The sequence below is a fragment of the Paralichthys olivaceus genome, chromosome 11, assembly GCF_024713975.1.
Source record: "Paralichthys olivaceus isolate ysfri-2021 chromosome 11, ASM2471397v2, whole genome shotgun sequence".
Lineage (NCBI taxonomy): Eukaryota > Metazoa > Chordata > Actinopteri > Pleuronectiformes > Paralichthyidae > Paralichthys > Paralichthys olivaceus.
Window position 1 is genome coordinate 2,542,501 of NC_091103.1, and position 21,145 is coordinate 2,563,645.

At 43.7% G+C, this 21,145-nt stretch overlaps 1 protein-coding gene across 4 annotated transcripts in view; it reads right to left on the minus strand.

Moving 5' to 3' along the window:
* The window catches only part of bcas3 (BCAS3 microtubule associated cell migration factor), a 258,376-nt gene that overhangs the window by 152,809 nt on the left and 84,422 nt on the right, over positions 1-21,145 (minus strand). For all 4 annotated transcript variants that reach the window (XM_069533987.1, XM_069533988.1, XM_069533989.1 and 1 more), the window contains 6 exons: positions 18,180-18,304; positions 17,888-18,053; positions 17,710-17,807; positions 11,413-11,513; positions 8,038-8,234; positions 7,730-7,827 (listed from right to left, as the gene is read on the minus strand). In XM_069533987.1, the coding sequence (XP_069390088.1) occupies positions 7,730-7,827; positions 8,038-8,234; positions 11,413-11,513; positions 17,710-17,807; positions 17,888-18,053; positions 18,180-18,304 (785 nt within the window). The remainder of the gene's footprint in view (positions 1-7,729; positions 7,828-8,037; positions 8,235-11,412; positions 11,514-17,709; positions 17,808-17,887; positions 18,054-18,179; positions 18,305-21,145) is intronic.

The window sequence follows — 21,145 nt, forward strand, 5'->3', positions numbered from 1 at the left end:
CAGTCACACCAAGAGAAATGGAGCGTGTGTGTGATGAAGAGATAGTCTGAGCATCTGCGACATGAGTCAGATGCTGAGGGAGTCATGCATACGCTGTTGAGTGCATTCTCCTCTTCTATCCTCCATTCATTTTTTACCACACTTGCCAGCGAGGCTCAGCCGCTTGCAGTAATTATCTCTGTGTACGACAGTGTGAGTGTGAGTGTGTGTGTGAGTGTGTGTGTAAGTGTGGGGCTGCTGTGATGTGATGCATTAGGCGCTTCTGATGCTTAGGTGTAAAAAATCCCATTAGAGTGAGGAGGATGGTAGATCGATACCTTACGGGATCCAGAGCTATGCTGTGTGTCTGTGTGTGTGTGTGTGTGTGTGTGTGTGTGTGTGTGTGTGTGTGAGAGAGAGAGAGAGTAAGCGCTTTAACACCTCTCAGAGGTGGATTAGAGCGCGACAGAATGGAGACACTGTCAGAGAGGGTTAGTGTCAGAGAGAGAGGGAATGAGGAAAGCGTAGAGGGAGAGAGTTGGAAGGAGGGAAAAAGAAAGAGGAACAGATGGAAGAAGTAACACAGGGAGGATGAAAAGAGGGAGAGACGTGTCACTCCTGATGACGATGCGTTACGTGTCCCCGGTTTCAGCGAGATGAAGAATAAAAACAAAAAAATGGTGACGTCCTGAGAAGCAGCACGAACAAGTACAAGAGACAGACACAAGCTAATGTTAGCATACTCGCAGTTTACCTGATCCTGACCAGCCCAGGGGGTTAAAGGTCGACCTGTGCATCACGGCTGTGGAGTAAATTCCAGGTCAGGTGTGTTGGTGTGTTGGTATTTCCTGCAGTGCTCCATATACAACATGTTCTCCAGCAACATACTCACACACCAGTCTAGATCTCCATCAACCTGAATGATCCGATCTCATGCAGGCACCACTGAGGCCTCAGATATCATTTGGCACAAGTGGAAACAAAATCCACACAGAAGGAAATGTTTGGGTATTTTTCTAGTTTAAAGTTTCTGCTCTCACCTGCATGTGGTTGTCTGTGTGTTCAAACTTTGAATATTGTTCCAATGAGTTGGGCGCTTGCGTAAATCCGAGTGTGTTTGAGGTCAGTGTACAGCTGTTCTATTACTTCCCCTTCACATCTTGGGCGTCGTGGCCGGCCCAGCAGACAGAGGGATGGCTGGGCCTGGCAGGACGCCTGCCACAGATTGAGGTCATGGGAATGAAAGGGTGGCACCAACAGCAACCCTTCCTCACCCCTCACACTGGGACACACACTCCTCTGTAACATGTGTGTGTGTGTGTGCATGTGTGTGTGTGTGTGTCTACCAGCTGATGAAGTAGAAGATCTGGTTGATATTTACACAAACACTTGCACACACACACACACACGCACACAATCTACATTGACGACCATCACGTTTCCTCTCAGTCACAAATAAAAACACATTCATCTTCAATCATCGACAATCTAATAATCGTGATACATAATTATGACATCACTGGAAAACAGAGTGACATGATTAAACATACACACACACCAACACAGCTTCTACAGCTTCGCACACAGACACACACTACAGAGGGCAGGCAGTAGGGTGAACGCGTGACAGATGCCCGACACATTGGTGTCCATTCAGTCACTATAAAGAGCAGCTGCTCGGTCTTCACCGCCCTCTGGCACTGTGCAAACACGCACGCACGCTCGCTCACACACACACGCACAGGGATGCACAGGCACACATGCACTTGCTGTATAACACTAATGCTGGAGGACATTCCATCTCTCACAGTTTATAAGTGCACCAGAGCAAAAACACACAGATAAACACACAAAGAGACACAGAGAGAGAGAGAGAGAGAGAGAAATACCAGCAGCACAAAAACCTGATCTGCACTCACCCATATCAATCCATGTCACACCCTGATCTCTCTCAGTCACACGCACACTTGCCATAAATCCCTACATGTGGCTAAACCATTCCCTGTAGTCCCAAAAGCCTTACACACACACACACACACACATGCTCTCACACACACACACACACACACACACTTCCACAAGTCTTAAAAGTAAAAAAAATGCATGCAAGGAAAAATGAGGAAGAAATGCTTAAGATGACTCGCAAGGCCTCTTTCTATAGACTTTAACTTTGGTTTCCCCCAGAGGTGAATAACTCAATTAATGTGACTGACATGAATTTAACAGAGACAGTTTGCAGTTATTTGAGCCTTAATGAAGAAAACCCTCATTTGCACATTGTCACAATAAAGATGAGATTTTTGAGAGTTATTGATTCTCTACCTGCATCTGTTTCAGTTGAGTTGTGAGGAAACAAACATTTCAGGAGCATCTCTTTCTCATTTCCTCTCATCTCTCCACGTTCTGTTAAATTTTGGATGTTATTCCCTCTTTTTTCTCAAATGGCTACTTAAGATTTATAAATGCTCTTTTGTGTGTATAGGTGTGTGTGTGTGTCTTTTAGATGAGGGGCAGTGGTAAAGGTTGTCTCGTGTGTAAGCAGCAGTACTTTGCTTTGACACATTTCCACTGAAACTTCTGTAAAGAATGGAATATAACCAGTAAATTCATTTATATTCCACTTCAAGGCCAGTTTTTGGCTACTTGAGCTACTCACTATTTATTTCTCACTTTCAGTTTGGTCTGGAGCAAAAATCAAGACTACGAGAAAATATTCCTGGAATATTTCAAGCAAAACCCTTTTTTAAATTTTTTTTTAAATGTGTCACTCATCCTAACTCTACTTCCTCACCACTTTCCTCCCTCTTTTTTCTTCCCGATAACAGCTCACTGGTTCCGAGCGCCCGGTCGGTGGTGATGACAAAAGGAAAAAGGAGCAATGGTTGACTATAGAGATCTGCTGTTATGTCCTGTCACCAGCCAGCGGGTCACCAAACACACCCCGAGGCAACGGACAGGATGGGTGGAGGGGCAGAGTGGCAGCAAGGTGACAAAGGTGCCTATTGATGAAAATAGCATCAGGAGAGGAGGAATGGAAAGGTGGGGAGAGGGGGTCACGGGAAATGAGGGTATTTGTCTTTAAGGAAGAGATCGGATGGCCGGGCATCTTTCTGGCCAGCACAATCACTGTTGTCAGTGTGGCCACTATAGCACAAAAATACAAGGGCTCTTTATGAGACGGGGGAGGTAATTGTGGGGTTTAAGTTACTGTGGTATGTGTGTATTAGAAAGAAGGAGAGACAGAATACCACGGCACAGGTGCCCAGTCTTTTAAATGGTTGCTCAGGTATGAGGGAGGGGGGAGGAGGGAGGGAAAGATGGCAGGCTAAGTGTGTGTCTGCCGGTGGGGTCGGTCTTCATCTTTCTATTCAGTCGTTCACAGCCTCCTCTTTCTTCCATGTGCAGCCTCTGTGAGAACTATAACACAGGGGGAAGCCCCTTCTCACCTCCGTGTGGTGCTGATGATGGTGCAGGGGGGGGGTGGGGGTGGGGTGGCTCACTGGAACAAGGGGACGCTCTGTTGCTGATGCTGACAGGTGCATTCATGCATACACACACTCGCATTAAGAATGGATTTAACATTCTGGTGATTGTGCAGGTTTTAGTTCATTTATAACACACGGCCGATGGTTTCCTTTCCTTTCATGTCACCGTCTGCCGCTGTCAGTGTTTAACTTTGATGTTGTTGGGTCTGTGCGATTTCAACAACTTGTTTTTTGCACTAGACAAAGATTGTGAGTGACAAACAACACCGAGGTACAACTTTGAGACTTTCTGTAGTTCAGACAAAAACAGCAGAGCGACGCCTCTTTTCACATCTGGATGATAAATGCTGTTGGACTTTTCATGCACATCAAGTTCAGGAAGATTTGAATCAAGTAGCTCATGAAAAACAAGGTGCATCAGAAATATTACCGATAGAGCTGCACAAATATTTGATCAATGATTAGGTAAGGCATGCACACACACACACACACACATGCACGCACACACACGTACACACACGTACACACACAGTGGCAGGGGAGGTAGCTGAGCTGTGATAATGTGAGGTGGATGTGGCTAATGGCTGATAGCTGCTGATGCCACACTGATTAACTCCCTGCTTTATAGGACGCTGTTTATAGACCGACACACAAGACTGAAGCTCAAACTTAATAATGAACACACACACACACACACACACACACACACACACACACACACACACATACACACACACACACCCAAACACATAAAACACAACCAGAGAAAAGCACTCACATCAGGGTTTGACTAATTGTTTTAAGTGTCCGGGAAATTAAGAATTTAAAGTAAAGTTTGGCGAGAAATGAGAAGCGGTCAGTGGTCGAACTCTTTCAGTTTCCCTGAGAAATTGTACAATTTGAAGTGTTAGTCTCAGTAAAGTGTCTCCAGTGTGTTGTGATAAGCCGGCTCTCTTTCCTCATGCCTGCTCTGCTCTGCCGCCAGCCAACACGCTATCACTGAATCACCGCCACTGATAAATCACACACGCATACAGATGGAGACAAACAGTGAGGCAAAGATGTGGCAACAAAGACAGGGACATGTGTACGTACACACACAAACACACACACACACACTCAGGGTTAAGATGACAACAACAAACTGGCTGACACTGCAGCGGTTGTTGTTTCCTGTTTTGGAGCAGGGTGGCTTTCTTTGCAGAGTCAAAACACAAGTACATTAGTGTAGAGAGGGACAGGGAGATTTATCAGTGCACACACAAACACACAGGTAAGATTCTTTCCTTCAGTCCTGCAGTGTTATCTCTCTTTCAGGTCTGTCTCCCTTTCTTTCTTTCTTGATATGACCTCCTGGGCCATAAAATACCACTGTGTAGTCTGGGATAGAGCTGCTGTCGCTACACAAACACACACACACACACACAGCAAGGTAGGGAGGGGGTATTGATAGCAGCATTATATTGATCTTGTGTATTGCAGTGGTGGAAAGTGAGACAACAGTGTTGGAGTTTGGCTCCTAATACAGACAATTATGCTGAGTCAAGAAAGCACTACTGGAAGCACTACAACATACAGTGTGTGTGTGTGTGTGTGTGTGTGTGTGTGTGTGTCATGCAGACGGTGTCCCATCACCTCAGGGAAGGCATAGATAAGCGGAGTGTATGGGCTGAGATAAGATGGAGCAGACACTGGGGAGACTGGCTGACTGTAAGTGAGTCACTGTGGGGAGAACTGCAGCTTTATGGCCTCGCTGGGCCTGAGGACACTTTCATCCTGATAGTTTCTCAAAGGTCGTGAATCTATGACGAGGTCTTACTGACATGTAGATGTCAGTACACAATCAAACCGGGTTCAGACACGACAGGATCGCAAGATATCGCATCGTGACACGGTTGGGATTGTTCCACACACTGATGTGAAACTGCGAAACTATTTATTTAAGAGAGGAATCTTTTAATTAACCGATCAAAGAAATACAATCTGCAGGCTGTGAGATCTGAAGCTTCATCCGGCTCACAACTGTGTCATTTTTCCTGCGGCTTTGATCTGAAGAATCTTGCTATCGGTCTTTAAAAACTCTTATTGGTAAGTTCTGCCACACACAGGCTTGTTCTTCAGAGGGAGGGTGAGACAAAGGTGATGTGTGTGATAAGAGGCGGCGCCATGGCAGTGGCAGGACACAACACTGAACCCTCCCTTTGAGAGTGTGTGCACACACACACACACATACAAACACACACACACATACACACACACACACAGAGATAAGCATCACCTCCATCACTCTGTCCTCCTGTCTCTCTCTGCTCTGAACCAGTTGTGTGGAAACAGAGGACACTGGCTGGAGACAGAGGAAACACACAAATATGATACTTGGCAGACAGGAGGACAGACCGAGGGACTTAGACACACACGAGGTGCTTGCGATTCCACAGGTGAAAATGAAAGCGACTTCACCCCACTGGTCCGAACACAACTGTTCTGTATCTCTATGATTCAGCAGAGCTTTTCCAACCAAACATTAATGGTAGAGAGCAGAGACGTCGACACTAGGATTCAACAAACCAAGACTTTCAACGACAAAATGAGGCTGGATGAAAAAATGAAGCTGGCAAAAAAAGTCACATTTTACAAAAAAAGAATACAATCATTCGAGAACACATGAATGTGTGTGTGGAAATGTCAAGAGAGACGCTGCAGGCTTTCTCTCATGTGACCAGTTTCACATGAATGAGACAAAAGCAAAGAAAACTGTTTCCAGTGTGTTCGTCTTGTTGTGATGATATATATGGATTCAACGTTAATAAACTATAATTTAAATGTATATCCTGTTCTGCCTGTATGTGTCCACCTGTTGCATCATCTTGAACTTCGTTTCTCTTTTAACATTTGAGTCTCAAATTATTATTATTTCATTTTATTTCAACTTGTAATAATTCAACATTTACAGGATTGTTAAAGCACATGGGGAAAAGTCTGTTTTATTACTATAATTATATTATAAAGCAAGTGGCACAAGACGGACTCCATAAACCAAAGTCTGAAATGAAAACTAGAAAATTAAAAAATAAAAAACTTATATTTGAGCAAAATGTCTGACCAAATTCAGAGAGTAAATTATGTGATACGAATATAAATAAGTTAATATTAAGTTGAAAAGATAAAAATGTGTGAAGAAAATAAAGGTCAGACTGTGTCCAGGTTTATCTGTTTACAGTTGCGTCGGGAAGGTGGAGATGAGATGACACTATCAGACAAACAACAATTTGTGGCACACCTATTTTGACACAAGCTCTAAATATTTCTTGACACCTGAGATAATGTTGGGAGTGGCTGTCTGTCCGTGTGAGGCCAGATCAGATGAGTGACTTCTGTCACAAGACAGCAGATAATACCACAGACGCCACAGTCACAATCTCTTATCACACAAAAGACAAGAGGATATAATGTCACGCAAAAAGTTAAGATTCCCTCACCCTGATCTCACACACACACACACACACACCTACAAGACCTATTGTAACATACACGAGCGCCAAACCCAAAAACACCCCCATCTCTCGGACTGTCACAGAGTGGTAAGAGTACAACATGATTATCTGATTCTTTCTCTATGGAGTAAGTTAAACAAGACAGTAAAAGATTGCGGATGTTTTAAAATAAGTGTTATAGGATAGGAAAAGCCATTCTCATATATACAGACAGTATATAAATCAATCAATCAGATATTGTTTGTGTAGCCCATATTCACGAATCATAATTTGCCTCGTAGGGCTTTACAAGGTGCTACATCCTCTGCCTTGACCTTCAGTAAGACAGGTTCCTCAATCACGACGTTGTTTTGCATGATATTTGATTTTGATACAAATCAATGCAGGAAAAAGGAAAGTGCAGCCTTTAAAATGTACATTTGCTTTGAATCTACACCTCCATCCCTTTCTCACAGAAGCGTTGGTCCTTCACGTCTTGGAGGTAAAAGCCACCCGAGCATGTAAGAGTGTAAAACTGTAGTGATGACTCTATACTGTATTGTAACCCTGAGAAATTAACTATCAAATACCAAGTCTGTAGCCTGCTCGTGTCTAAGACAAACATCTGAACCTAAAATTCTCTGGTATTGAAACATGTATTCAATCATATTGTTGGGTGTGAATGTGTGAACATCTCCGGTCCATCGAGTAGAATTAAATGAAAGAGGTTGGAAAACGAGGGAATAAAAGAAGTATTCACAAAGAGTAGAGTAAGCCATTGAGATGTCCTACCTGATCCTGCATCCATGATGTTGGACTGTCCACGACGATCAGCCACCAACCCTGAAGAGCAGGGCATGCTGACTGGCTCAGAACGTACCGGCTGGATCCTGCACACATATACGTGTATGTCAATTATAACAACAACAATGATAACAAAAAGGAAATATACAAAAATAACGACCATCCCTTCCCTCTGAAGCGACTCATAGAGTGTCCTGAAATTCTGCCAAAATTTTGTCAGGCGTTACAGAGGGAGAATTGTTATTATCTGAAAAGCAAACGGTATTTCTACGTCCTGAATGCATGAGCACAAGTACCTGAGGCTGTGAAGGTCTAGGTCGTCGGTGTCAAAGTCCAAAAGAGGCTGTGGAACGTCGGTGGGGCCCTGGGACTGAAGCACTGAGGACGAGGAGGAGATGACTGTGGTCTGGCCTGAAGGGTGAATGGTCTTAAACTGAAACTGGGGGCCCATCCACAGGCGCCGGTGGGGCCCAGTATGGGTCACTATCTCCACCTGAAAACACAAAGGTGTATGATCCTGAGTAAAGTCCACCATTTATTAAAAAACGTTGATAGGAATTCAACCAAAAGCCTCATAGTGATATGGAAGGAAAAGTCAGGGGGGGTAGAAAAAGTTAGTCAAGGTCCAACTGCCTTAAACCAACCAAAAAAACCACCAACATTTAAAACAGTGTTTTATATCAGAGACAAAAAAACATGAGATCTTACAAAATGCTCAAGTTCCTCTAGTAACTCATGAACATTACATCAAGGTGGCTACGCCCCGTGCTCAGTACTCAGATGAACTCATTTACATGCCATCCAGCTAAAAGCTCGATCTGCTCTCACACCACTCGAAGTCTGACAATGATGTCAGATCTCGTCAAGGTCTTGTGCTTCTTGGGATTGCTGGCGGCGTGATGGGACGGCATCCCAGAGGGCTAATAGAAGTGTGACACTGGCAACAGTATGGCAGCAAGGATGAGGTGAGGCCTACTGGGAAAATAAGATAGTGCTGGCATGGCAGGCGGTCCATGGGCGCTTAAGCTGAGTGGCACTAATGTTGGCTGAAAGTAGGATACGGAGTGGGTGACATAAACATTGGACTACTGCCTCCTCTGGTCTTCATCTCCACTTTGCCTTGAATTTGCTGGCTAACCATCCTCTGCTTTGGAGTCATACTTTTCACAGCACTCCCACGCTAACTGTGACGGTTCAACTCCCTGCAGCACTTAACACGTCTCTTGGTGTCTCACTATTCACATTTCATTATCTTTACCCTGTACACGTTGGTCTCTCACCTCAGCCACGCTCTCAGCTCACAGTCTAACTCGGCTCTGGCGGCCAGGTGACAGCTCACATTCCCCTAATTCTTCTGTGTGTCTGAGTTTGTAAACAAATGTTCGCATCTACACGTTTGTCTGTGGTTTCAGAAAGAATTCAGACCCTTTTAGCTTCTGTCACATTTTATTGTCCATTTAATTTTTAAATGAATTCAGTCACCATTTCTGCGCACCAGTCTACGCTCAATATTACATGACAACAAAAGTTTTTCAGAAGGATTTCCAAATTGATCCCGAATCACAGTGGGCAAGGTAAGGGTGTAAGTCTGGGAAATGGAAGAATAAAAGAAGTTTGCAACCACCAGGACTCTTCCTACTGTGTGGTGTCCTCGTCATGTGCTGTTAACAGAGGATAAGACGTCTTTAGAAAGAAGTTTTTATGGGTTACTCACTAGATTAATGGGCAAAGGGGGAATAAAAAAAATGAATAACACAATAAAGTGTGCGATAAGTAATGAGTCCGAATACTATCTAAATCCACTGTATGTGGTCTGTCACAGCTGTTTAAATTAGGCCACAGAAGGAGGGAGGATTGTCACTCTGTGTGTGAGTGTGTGTGTGTGTGTGTGTGCGTTTTGCCAGTTAACACCATCGAAGTCACGGCCAGCCGCAGAGCTGAACAGCTGCCAGGGTGCTCTCTGCTGCGGGAGGGAAGGTCCAGATGTTACAGTCCAGTGTCAACCCCCAATCCGCCACCCCATCCTGTCTCATCAAAAAGAGCCAGTGACATTTTGACTCAGATTTGCTTTTCCAGGCGAGATTACTCTACTATCTCTTCAATGGTGACGAGCACCAAAACATTGGTATTTCTCACTCTGGTTAGACCCCAATGCTTCAGTTTTAGAGTGGGCTATAGAAAGAAAAATGGCCTCTCCTCATCACTTACAAGACCTAGTATAGTCTGTCTTTCGTTTTTGCCAAATTGGCACAATGTAAATTAAGGTACTCACACAGACACCAGCTCTAAATTGACATATCTAAAAACTAATTTTCCCATAATTCTGCTGTTCCCACTCCGAATGGAGTAGCAGAAGAATCTGTAATGATCTCTCTGATGCGTGTAGTGAGGTCAGGTGGTTTAACGACGTATGAACATCATTTCTCATTTTCCTGTACCTGCACCTCAGATCCTCAATGTGTGCTCACAGTACCCGGCACTCATGAGCTTAATGTCAAATGAGAAACAGACGTTAAGATGCGTGGTTTGGTTTTTAAACTGTACCTTGTTACTGAACTCTGCAAACAGACCTCTTACTGCTCATCAGGCGAGGTAAAGAGATCTTGACCATTTTAGAAGTGACGAGGATTGTTTTACCGACTGGAATAACTCGGACTGTTCACTAAAATACTCATCATAAACTTATTCAATTTAACTTCATACCATGAGAACAAAACCCCCCCACAACAATAACAACAAATATAATATCAAAGAGTAGACTAACACGTTCTTCAGGATGGCCCCTCCCAGAAAATTGTATTTCTGTGATTGGAAGTATTGTATTGTACTTTTTCAATAAAAATATTTGGAAATAAATACAAATATAGTAGAAAATTAAGACATTTGAATAAATGCTCTTAGATTACGGGGACGCTCTTGCGGGTATGGATGTGGAAACATAAATTAAAACATTTTCAACAGGAAGAGTTACTCCCACTTCCATCTTGGGTGAAAGCTACTGTATGAAAAAGATCTAATATTACATTTCCGAGCACTGGAAAATGCATCAACACAACTGCTCTGACAGGAAGTCACCAAAATCCAGGTTAGTGCAATGGACGGTTTTGCTCCCGGCAAACTATCATGGCAGATAAGAACCACAGCCTCTGCAAGCTAAGTGGGGTGAATTTAACCAATCAATTATGCATGCAGTGGAATTATTGATGGTAAAAATGTAGTACTGTAGGTTACCTGTCGGCACCGAGGATGAGTACTCTGAGGATTAACAAAGCTGAAAGGTTGTGGGGGCTGGATTTGTTCTAATATGCCTTCACCAAGTCCTGCACAATTCTGGCATTTTTGAATAGAGCCACAAAGCCACAACATTTTACAATAATGTGAAACAAAAACACAGACATCCAATGACTGTGACAATATAATATAGAAAAGCTTCTGTATGAGTTGACAGCACAGTGAGGAAGAAACAGTAGCCTGGCTTTCACAACAGGAAGCAAACATAAATAAACAGGTAATCAAAGTCACAATCAAACAACAACAATGTAAAATATTACTGAGACGAACGCGTCTGAGCTGTGGTTGTGATTTCACTGATTGACAGCGAATGTCCCTCACCTGTTTCCTCGGGACGGACTTAGTGAACGTTACTGTAATGTTGAAGGTGAAGGTCATACCTGAGAGAGCCACTCCTCATCCTCCTGGCCACTGTGGTCCGATGCCAGACTGTCTGATGACTCGTGACGTGTGATCGGGCCTGGGCTTCCCAGAGGCATCGCTAAGACAAGACACAAACACACAGTTACATGACGGCACAGCCAAAGAAGATATTGACGTATGGAATATGCTTTACATTGACATAAGACTGGACAACAGCTAGCGGTCAGAGTAAGTTTGCTCACCTAAGGTCAAAAACTGATGAGTAAAAGATAAAAGAAATCAAAGGACAGAAGAAAACCCCATGTTGTTTTGTCACATGGGCATATGGGTGCGAGCCAATGAGTGCAAAAAAGCAAAGTGTACAGTGAAGTAGAGGGAATCAGTGTGAGTTTCTACAGAGAGAGAGAGAGAGAGAGAGAGAGAGTGTATGACAGAGAGACCCAGAGACAGATGGGGCTCTCTCAAGCTTGAATAAGCAGGCGAGGAGAATGAGGCCTAATGTGTAGAATCAGTCCTCTCTCTGTCTCCCACCTCGGGGATGGGGTTGGTTGGAGACAGGAATGGCTAATAAAGTTGTCAAGTCCACATCTGGAGCACAGGAGGTGCTCCTGTCTTTCCACACACACACACACACATGCATGCACACGCCAGGTGTTCATACACACTTGGTGGAGGTAGTTGTCTCAAACACACACATACGCACGCACACGCACACACACTTCCCATCGAACTATGGGATCTGCACATTACTTACACCTGCTTCTGCAGTACAGTACTGTGTATAAAAAAGCTTGGCCTGGAAGGACTGGGTGGACAAACAGACTGAACAGACAAAGAAAACCTGGGGATTATGAATAAATCGACTATTTCCTCATAATATACGTCACTCTAACTCCACCACCCTTTTGTTTTGCCAGAAGGTGGCAGTAATGCACCTACAAGCTGGTTATGAACTACCATTAACCAACGAGTAGAAGAACATGTTACAACCAGGAGTCTTGGTATGCAAATGTATTAGCATTGTAGGCAGCTCTGGATATCTAGAAAATGTCTCAATCGATCCCAGTGTAAAAGTTGCGTTTTTGATCCTCACAACAAAAAATCCCCAAAAGGCCCATAGGTGGCGTGGAGGGAAATTGAGCTCGGGCTAGAGTCACAGAGAGCTAGAGATCCTGCTATTAGGCCATTAAGACAAACTGCCTTTCCAAGTATAGGTTTAAATAAACTGGTAAGACGCTGCCCCTCGTGTGTGAGTTTGGATAACATGTTATTGTTCCGGAAAAAGGATGTTTGACAAGAAAGCTTCCAGAGTCCAGGGAGTTCTGTCCCGCTAACACAGGACTTTTATTTTTACTCTGTGACGACCTCCGCTGCCAGCAAGAAGGTGGGACAACTAGCCCCTCCCATTCATTGTTTTTACCTGTTGTAGACATTGACAAGGTGGAATAAAGGTGTGACATTCTGACCTTGAACTGTGTGTGTACACGGGGCTAAAGAGACGAGTGAGTTGGCCGAGGGTTTCTCTCATTTTCAAATGGAAGAGAGAAAAACAAAACCTTTGCTGTGTTACTTATTAAACAAACACCCTCCCCTTGCCCCGCACCTCCTACTCTCTCTCCAGCTCTCTCTGCTCTCTGACCCTTGGGGCCAATAGCTGTTCCCTAATTAATTATTGATGTTCTGAAGCAGTTGGTGGACTGGCTAGCTCAGGTTTCCAGTGGGGGAGCTTTCAATGGCCAGAGCTGTGGCCAGGCTCCAGTGTGGGGAGCTAGTGGTCATCCCCATGGGTCAAGCAAAGACACAACACTCTGTGTCTGTGTGATAGCGTGTGTGTTAGTGTGCATGTCAGCAGCCAGACTGACCCCAGCAGTTACAGTCATATCTACTCATTTTAGTGTCCGGCTAGCCAGCCACTCCGACTTCTGCTTTTACAACGCTCATTACTGGCTCTTAAGAGACAGAACGTCAATGCAATTTCACGGAGACCAATTTTTTAAAGTGCAAACTTATTGCAACTCACTCACGAGGAGTCTGAATGCATGGGCCAGTTGAAATAACTGTTTTTTAAACTGATGAGCTTAAAGGAACATCAGTGACTATACAAAATCAGGACTTAAAAACTATCAGAGGAATGGAAAATAATCTGCACAAGTTCAGTGAACTTCCATTACATTTGAGACTGTGCAGATATTTAGAGAATTTGGAAGAATGTACTGAATGTTCTGACCACAGTTATCATGCACTGATGCCTTTGTGGTTCTGATAATATATGCTTGGACTATTTCTGAAGGAACCCAGAATGAGAATGCCAAAGGAAAATGGTGAATCTCAGCCTATTTCAGGGCGAATATACGATCTCCAAACACACAATCTCGCCAGGCTTTCATACCCATGTTCCACATTTCTGTGAAGTATTGCTGCTTTTTCTAAATCTGATGTGATGGTGGAATGTAAATCTTTAAGTTTTGACCTGAAGTCATATTAAACAAGGTATTTGAAAATGGTCACTTTGGGTTTAATTAATTTTTCCTGAGCAAATAGTGAATCAATCAATTTAAAACATAAGTTGAAAACAACAAAATTGGACAGCAAGAAAGAAAATAATAATAATTGTTGGTTTTAAAAACTGTTAAGTGGTCTCTAAGAAAATGAGTTATGAACACTGCGAAGCAAAATCTGCTGCAGAATACCAACAATCAGCAAGTAAACAGTAAAAATATATTTACAAGGATTGTTTAAGTATGAAATTATTAGTTAAATATTAGGGAAATTATAAATCTGCAGAGCAAGAACACACAAGGCCCTTGCTCATGATGGTTTTTTATAAAGATAAGCCAATAATTCATAAAATATGATTTCCAGCCAGCTCATAAAACAAATGCCCCGTTAAAAGCACAGAATGAATTAACTACAATCTGCTTTTCTTTTTTAATAACCGTCCTGATGATTAAGCACTTGCACAAGCAGAAAAACAATCTACACTGCTGAGAACAGAGTCGTCTATGTCCCAGTCTTTATTGACTGTGGAGAGAGTGGTGTTTTGCGGTGCTGAAGGCCTGTAGCCGGTGGCCTGTTAGCCAGAGCAGCGAAGCAAGGAGTCAGAACAAGAACAAAGGCTGATGTGGCCCAACCTCCCAGGGCCTGGGGCCTGGGGCCGGACAGGCCAATCTCCAGGACAGATAAGGGCCCAACAATCTGATAGATCTGCAGAGTTGGCTGCACGGTGGACAGAGGAGAGCCGTCTTGTCTGCCTGCTCTGTTCACTTTTCTGTCCACTTCATCTCTTTCATTTGTATTTTTTAAAGATGACTTCTGCTTTTATTCTCTCCTCTCTGTACTTTTACCCGCTGTACTTACTCGGCTCGCTCTCAACTACACCACCTGTTTCTCTTCTCACTTTCTACTCTTCTCACTTTCCTCTCTTCTCGCTTTCCTCTTTTGAGTAGTACTCTGGCAGATAGATGCTGGCACGCTGACAGACTGGAATAGCTTAGTCATTATGTATCATTCAAGGTGTATTTGACTGACAGTTCTTTCATTCACCCAGCACTACACTTACCCCATCCTTTCTCTGCCTCTCTTTGATTACTGACCCAGTCATGGCGCCATGGTTTCTCTTTACCAAACGCCTGATGCTCCAAAGCCTTCACTCTGGCCCCTCTCACGGAGCAATTAGATCTATTGACGAGGCAACTGTGGCTAGCCTGTCATGGGCCTCTGCGTCCCAAGAGAGCAGCGGAGTCAGCCAGTCAGTCAGTCTCCACAATTAGCACATTATATGACAGGTAGGAAGGGGAGGGGGGGGGGGGGGCTACGGTCGAAAAAGCGTAGCCACTTTTGTTGCCATCATCGCCAGGCTCAAAGGAGCCAGCCAGAAATCCAGGTGGTAAATTATTCACTGGTTTGTTTGTTTCAGAGCATCTTTGCGTTGAGGGGAAGAGGTGTCGGGAAAATATACCGTGGACAGCCAGGTAAATATCGTGAAAACGTGAAAACCTCATGTATATCAAAGTACACACTGTTATGATAGGGATAGGAGAAGACTTTCAATGACCTTGACAACTTTGACTCTATTCAAACAATTAATTAACAGAAACATTTTTGGATACTCAGGTCAAGAATAACCTACACCTGCAGAATTAGAGGATTCTACAAATGTTAAAACCATGACAGTTCTTTATTTACAGCCGCATCATCTGACAGCATCCCCTCTATTTGTGAGTATACTGTATAATGTGTGTCTCTTTCCACCTTATCTCTCAGAGGCAGCGCTGTGCATTGCCATCCTCTGCAGGGCTGAGTGCTGTCAGTAGCTGCAGCAGATGGACAGGTGGAGATAGTGACCATGAAGTGGCGCCACCACTGCCTTTTATCATCCCGTCCTGCAGGCTCCGGTCTGGCCTGACCCTGGCCCTTCCTCTCCCCTTCCTATTCCTTCCCCTGCATACTGCATTTTTAATCAGCCTGGGTCATCCAATATAGAGCCACGAGACCGGAGACCAAGGCCTGTCAATCAAGCGCTGCCACCTCTCTGCACCGTGTTTTTAGAGACAGTGTTTGTGAGATGATTAACTGAAAGGGAAGTTAGAGACACTCCTTTCCCTCATTCTTCAAGTCTTTGAGTGTTTCTGTTTCCTGTCTCAGTAAAGATTTTTTTCATTTGAGTTGAGTCTTTTTTTTTTTTGTTCTGTGTTGCGATAGCTGTATCAGCAATGTAAATTGGACCTAGATATCACCATTTGTTCTGCAAGAAAGAATTGTGTCTTTTCAGTTTCCTCTGCAGCAGCTTGATCTTTATGCTCAACAAGAGGCGGCTGGACAAGCGGCGTATGGCTGTGCAGTATTTCATCCTGCGGTCAAATACTCTCTCTCCTGGATCATTTCTAAGCTGTGATGCCAAGCCCTGGAGGAAACGGCACAGCAGAGGGTTGGCAAGGAGACGCATGCTGGGAAACAGGATGTTGAGAGTCTGTACTCGGGTGCAAAGCACAGAAATGGAAGGTGGCACTCCAAGAGTGACCCAGTCGGCGTTGGTGGTGTATAGGATGCTGGGCCCAGAGGGAAAATGGCAGGAGCACAAGAACTGGGTAGAGGGCTGAGCAATTATGTTTATAGCATCTTGACCTTGCATCAGTTCACACTGGGTTGATTTGGGGAATACAGCGATGCGGCCATGTTATCTGGCTATTGTTAATTGGACATAAATGTTAATGCAATGAATCTCTCTCATTATGCAGCCACTTCCACAGCCCTGGCTGGAGAGAATGGTGGAATAGGCTGACGCCTGTGCCCGTCACTCCAACGCGTCCTCATCGCTCTGACACTAGGAGAGACCATTAGCACTAATTTGAGAAAATATCCTACCAGTTAGACCTGGAGCACCGCAGAAGTCAACAGAGACGAGTAGAAAGATTAGGGTAAACACAGCTACCAATTGCCCCAGAGCACCCGCAAGAGCTAATTACAGATTTTGTGTGTTTATAATTATGGAGAGGGCTCAAAACGGCAGCCTATTTCAGGGGGTGGATTGATTCCGTGTGTGGCCATCCGTGTGCACTTGGTGCTTTTACGATTTGGCCTTTCAGACAGCAACCTAAAGAGCTCTGTACTTGTTATTGAATTAGAGGGAGTTTAGGGTGTGAGCTAATTGGCCTCTGTGTGGCATCTTATAGCATTGTGCTAGCATGTCTTGAAGCAGGCTTGCAGTATGGCCGGGAAAGAATGGATTCAAAGTGCAGCACCAAACTGAAGACATGGGATTATTCCTGACAGGACTCAGAGGACATGAAATGGAAGAAATGGTAAAAAAAAAAAAAAAAAAGTCTTTGAGGAAGCAAACATTAAGGCCGCTGACTGAAAAGGTCCATTCTCTGCATGTGGCACCAATAAGAGGTTGAGGAAAGGCTTTCAACATAGTCAACATGGAAAATCAGCAGGGAATAAGGATTACCCCCTTGACGAATGACACATACAGTACATACACAAAACATACATGTTCCTGTGAGCATGTGCAAAGGAACATGTAACATACACAGACCTACATTTTAAGATGCATACAAGCAAGAAACACATGCAGTACACGTAGTCCAGTCAAACAATGTACGTCACAGTAGCAGCAAATACATTGCTGTCTGTCACAAACCCATTACACATTCATGTGTGATTCAATTTGCTGTTACAAAATGATGTGCCTTGTAATTTATAAATTTCCACTGACTTATTATGAATTTATCTTTCCCCTTAATGTACGCATTTGCACACAGCTTGATACTATTGACTCTCGATGTGTACACAAAGATTAGCTCAGCGCTTACCAGCCAGAAGGTACTGATGATACTGCACCAGGTCTGAGGCCAGCACCAAGGGATGGTTGGAGTTGAAGGGTGGCTGCAGCTCGTTCCACTGTGGAGTCCTGCTCAGAAATACAAGTCAACCACGGGACTGGCAGCATGAGACACTTTTCACAGGACTGAGTGGTCACTACGACGGTACCTCGCTAGAGTCCAGCAGGCCCTGGGACAGGTGTTGAGCTCCAAAGGTGTGTCATCGCTGATCTTCTGAGCGGTGCTGATCGGCCGAGGCTCCAGGACGTGTTCCACCAGGTTACCATAGCAACTGAGGATATACAGTGAGTCGACAACCGACTGCCTGGACTGATCTGTGAGAAGGAGAGAAAAATATGTAAAGCTGCTTCTAAATGTAATGATAAAAAAACTTCGATCTTTCTTAATGACAAAGAAAGACTTTTTGGTGTTTGGACTCTGCAATGAGACGATGTTCGAACCTTTCTCCCTTTTCATGTTGGGGTTGGTGATGAGCCAGGAGCGAGACGAGGCAAAGATGGCGGCAACACAGAACTCTCCTCCACTGGATTTACTCGGTGAAATCTGGGGAGGCGGCTTAGTTTTGCTTCAGGAAGGAAAAGAGTACAGCAATGAGATGAAGCACTGCGGTGCCTGGGGTTCTGAAGATGATGTGCAGGTTTGTGTTTGTACACGTGTACTTTAAATTTATAATTTTTATAATTTGATTGCTCTTCAGTGACATAAATTAGCCGGTAAAGGCTGTCGGTATAGCAGTTTTCAACAATTGGGATTATTTTTCTTATTGTATGTGGTCTGTCAGTGAATCTGAAATTAAATATGTAGCATTTTTAAGACCAGGAATTTCCAGGAGCTGTAAGAAAACGTCACGGTGACATCAATAATACCAAACTTTGCAAAAAAGTGCTTTGCATGCAAGGAGCAAGGAGAAATTGAAATGCCTGCAAGTAAAATGAACAATTGCACTGACACAAAAGCAAATGAAAAAATTGAGGGGACAAAAACAAAAACAATCATATCAATTATTAAATACCGAGTAAATAATCAAAATTAGTCCAAATCTAAGAAAAGTTATTCCCAGCATGATATTATATTATTATTAAAATATTAACAGGGTGGTTTGTTTCATTCAGTAAAGCTTCCTCATTCATTTGAATCAATGTTAATGGGAACCATCGAACTAACTCTGAGTTTAAACCAGCAAAACAACACATTTCCAACCAAATAACAATCTCCACATTTCACTCCAATTATAAAAGTGAGTGAATATGTCACCACTGACAACGCGATGGATTATACGCTGCATACATCAAGTGTCCACACTAGCACATCTAGAGAGTCTTCTCTGGCACACCTGCTCCTCCATATGGTGGAATCAATAAAACTTGAAGCCACACTGGATCCAACGTGATCTAAAGGATATTGTAAATGAATGGATACATACAGTTATCATTCAGTTTAACATGCGGCTCACAAGAGCCACGTCCAAGCTGCCTCTCCTCGCTGGTTAGCCATGTGTTGGCCACAGGAGAGAATTTATTAGAGGTTATTGGATTATTCAGCTTGTCAGGACTGTTTGGGAGGAAACGGACACAGAAAGGGATTTCAGCTGCACTATGGCTCTCCATATGGTACTGATCAGAAAACAGTAGCGAGGCCTGGTATTATTGTCTGGCCTTATAACCAGCCTGGACAGTAAAACGCAGTCACAGCAGATCAGGTATGAGGTGGACTAGAGACTTGAAGACCCATGGTGGTATCACACACTCCCTGAGGGCTGCTTAACCTTGACCTTTGGAAACCACACTGGCATGAGAGCAGCACACTCACTTCTGTTTACACTCACTTGTTGGAGAAAAAAAAGACTTGAAAGACTTAGTGGATGCAGAACTACACTTTTTCCATTTTCGCGCGAACAAAAACGTGACCTGAAGTCAATGGTGAACTATTTCATTGTTATTTGAAGGTTTTAAAAGATGCACTCTTTTTGTTACACACACACTGCATACTCATGCATGAACTCGATCTGTTGAATCTGCAGAGAAGCGTTTGCACTCGCTCCACCAAGTGCAACCGTTCTGTAACCATGCGCCTGGTGTCGCATCCTTTTATTCCGCTATCAAAGGAGCATAAGTTAAAGTCCTTCATGTTTCTGATGCAAACAACATCCATTCAACATTTTTATCAGCAGAAAATAAATTAATTTAGGAAACAGGAAAATCTACTCGTCCAAAAAAAAATCATGTTCACTAAGTTTATTTATATTTATTTTAGAGGTAGCATTTTATTTGTTTATTCATTTCAATTCATTTTTTTATCAGACACACAAAGGTGAAATGTGAAATCCTCACCACATTAAGAAAACACCCAGAACAAAACCCGCCTGCAGTGCTGCTCTTTGACTGTAGGTGGCAGCACTGGCAGATCCACATCCACATTTAAAGAATGCTCTGACGTGGACCAAACAACTCGCCTTTGTGGAATTTAGTCGCCAATCAACAAAAAATCTAGATGTCAATGTGTAAAGTCTAGTAGTTAAGAAACGCCCCAACTTCTAGGTGTTGAAAGACTCGTGGCCCCCCCCCCCCCCCCCTCAGACTCTCTTAAATTACTCAGGGAGATCAGGGAAACGGGAAAGGGCGAACGTACTCATAACAGCGGCCTCTCTGCGAGTTTCGTAGCTTGTGTTTATTGGTGCTGGGTCAAGGAGAGAAGGCTGAATGACCAAATATCCACAGTAAGCCCTGTCTGTGAAGGGAAGATGAAGGGGGAGATAAAGTCACACTCAGGATATTGCCTTGGCTAACTCCAGGGTGCCCTTGTCTTCCCCTCCAAGCTCATCCTCAGGCCTACTCATCTGTCAGTGTGTCCTGAACAAAACACATTTAACAAACAGGAACAGTTAGATATTCGCTACCTACGCATGGAGCGTTTCCACCGCTGCATTTTCTGCCTCTGTCTTTCAGTGTAAACAAGAGGCAAAGCAAAACGATGATGAAATCTGAATCGACCGGAAATAGACATAAAACGTGTAAGATGGTTTTTGAATTTTCAAGGAAGCAGCTAGCAGGGGTCCTTCAACATTAAGACGGCTGCAATCACAAACAGGGGACCCGTTTGGACTCAGAACACCACATCATTTCTGTTCATTACTCAACAGAAGGAACAGCATTCCCGACTTTTACAGTGTCAGAGAGCTGCAGAGTCAAAGTTCTTCTTTGGTGAGGTGTTAAATTGCCATAAACCCTGGTGCTCCGTCTCTCTCATTGCTGGAAAATATGTTAAACCCTCAAAGACTCTGTGGTTCACTGGTTCCAATAACCCAGGAAACACAAATCCTATTTCAGAGCAAGCTGAGGTTTGTTTTCTAGGGTGAGAGCACCGGGCTGAGAAATATACCACACAGTGACTGACTCTACGTATTCGA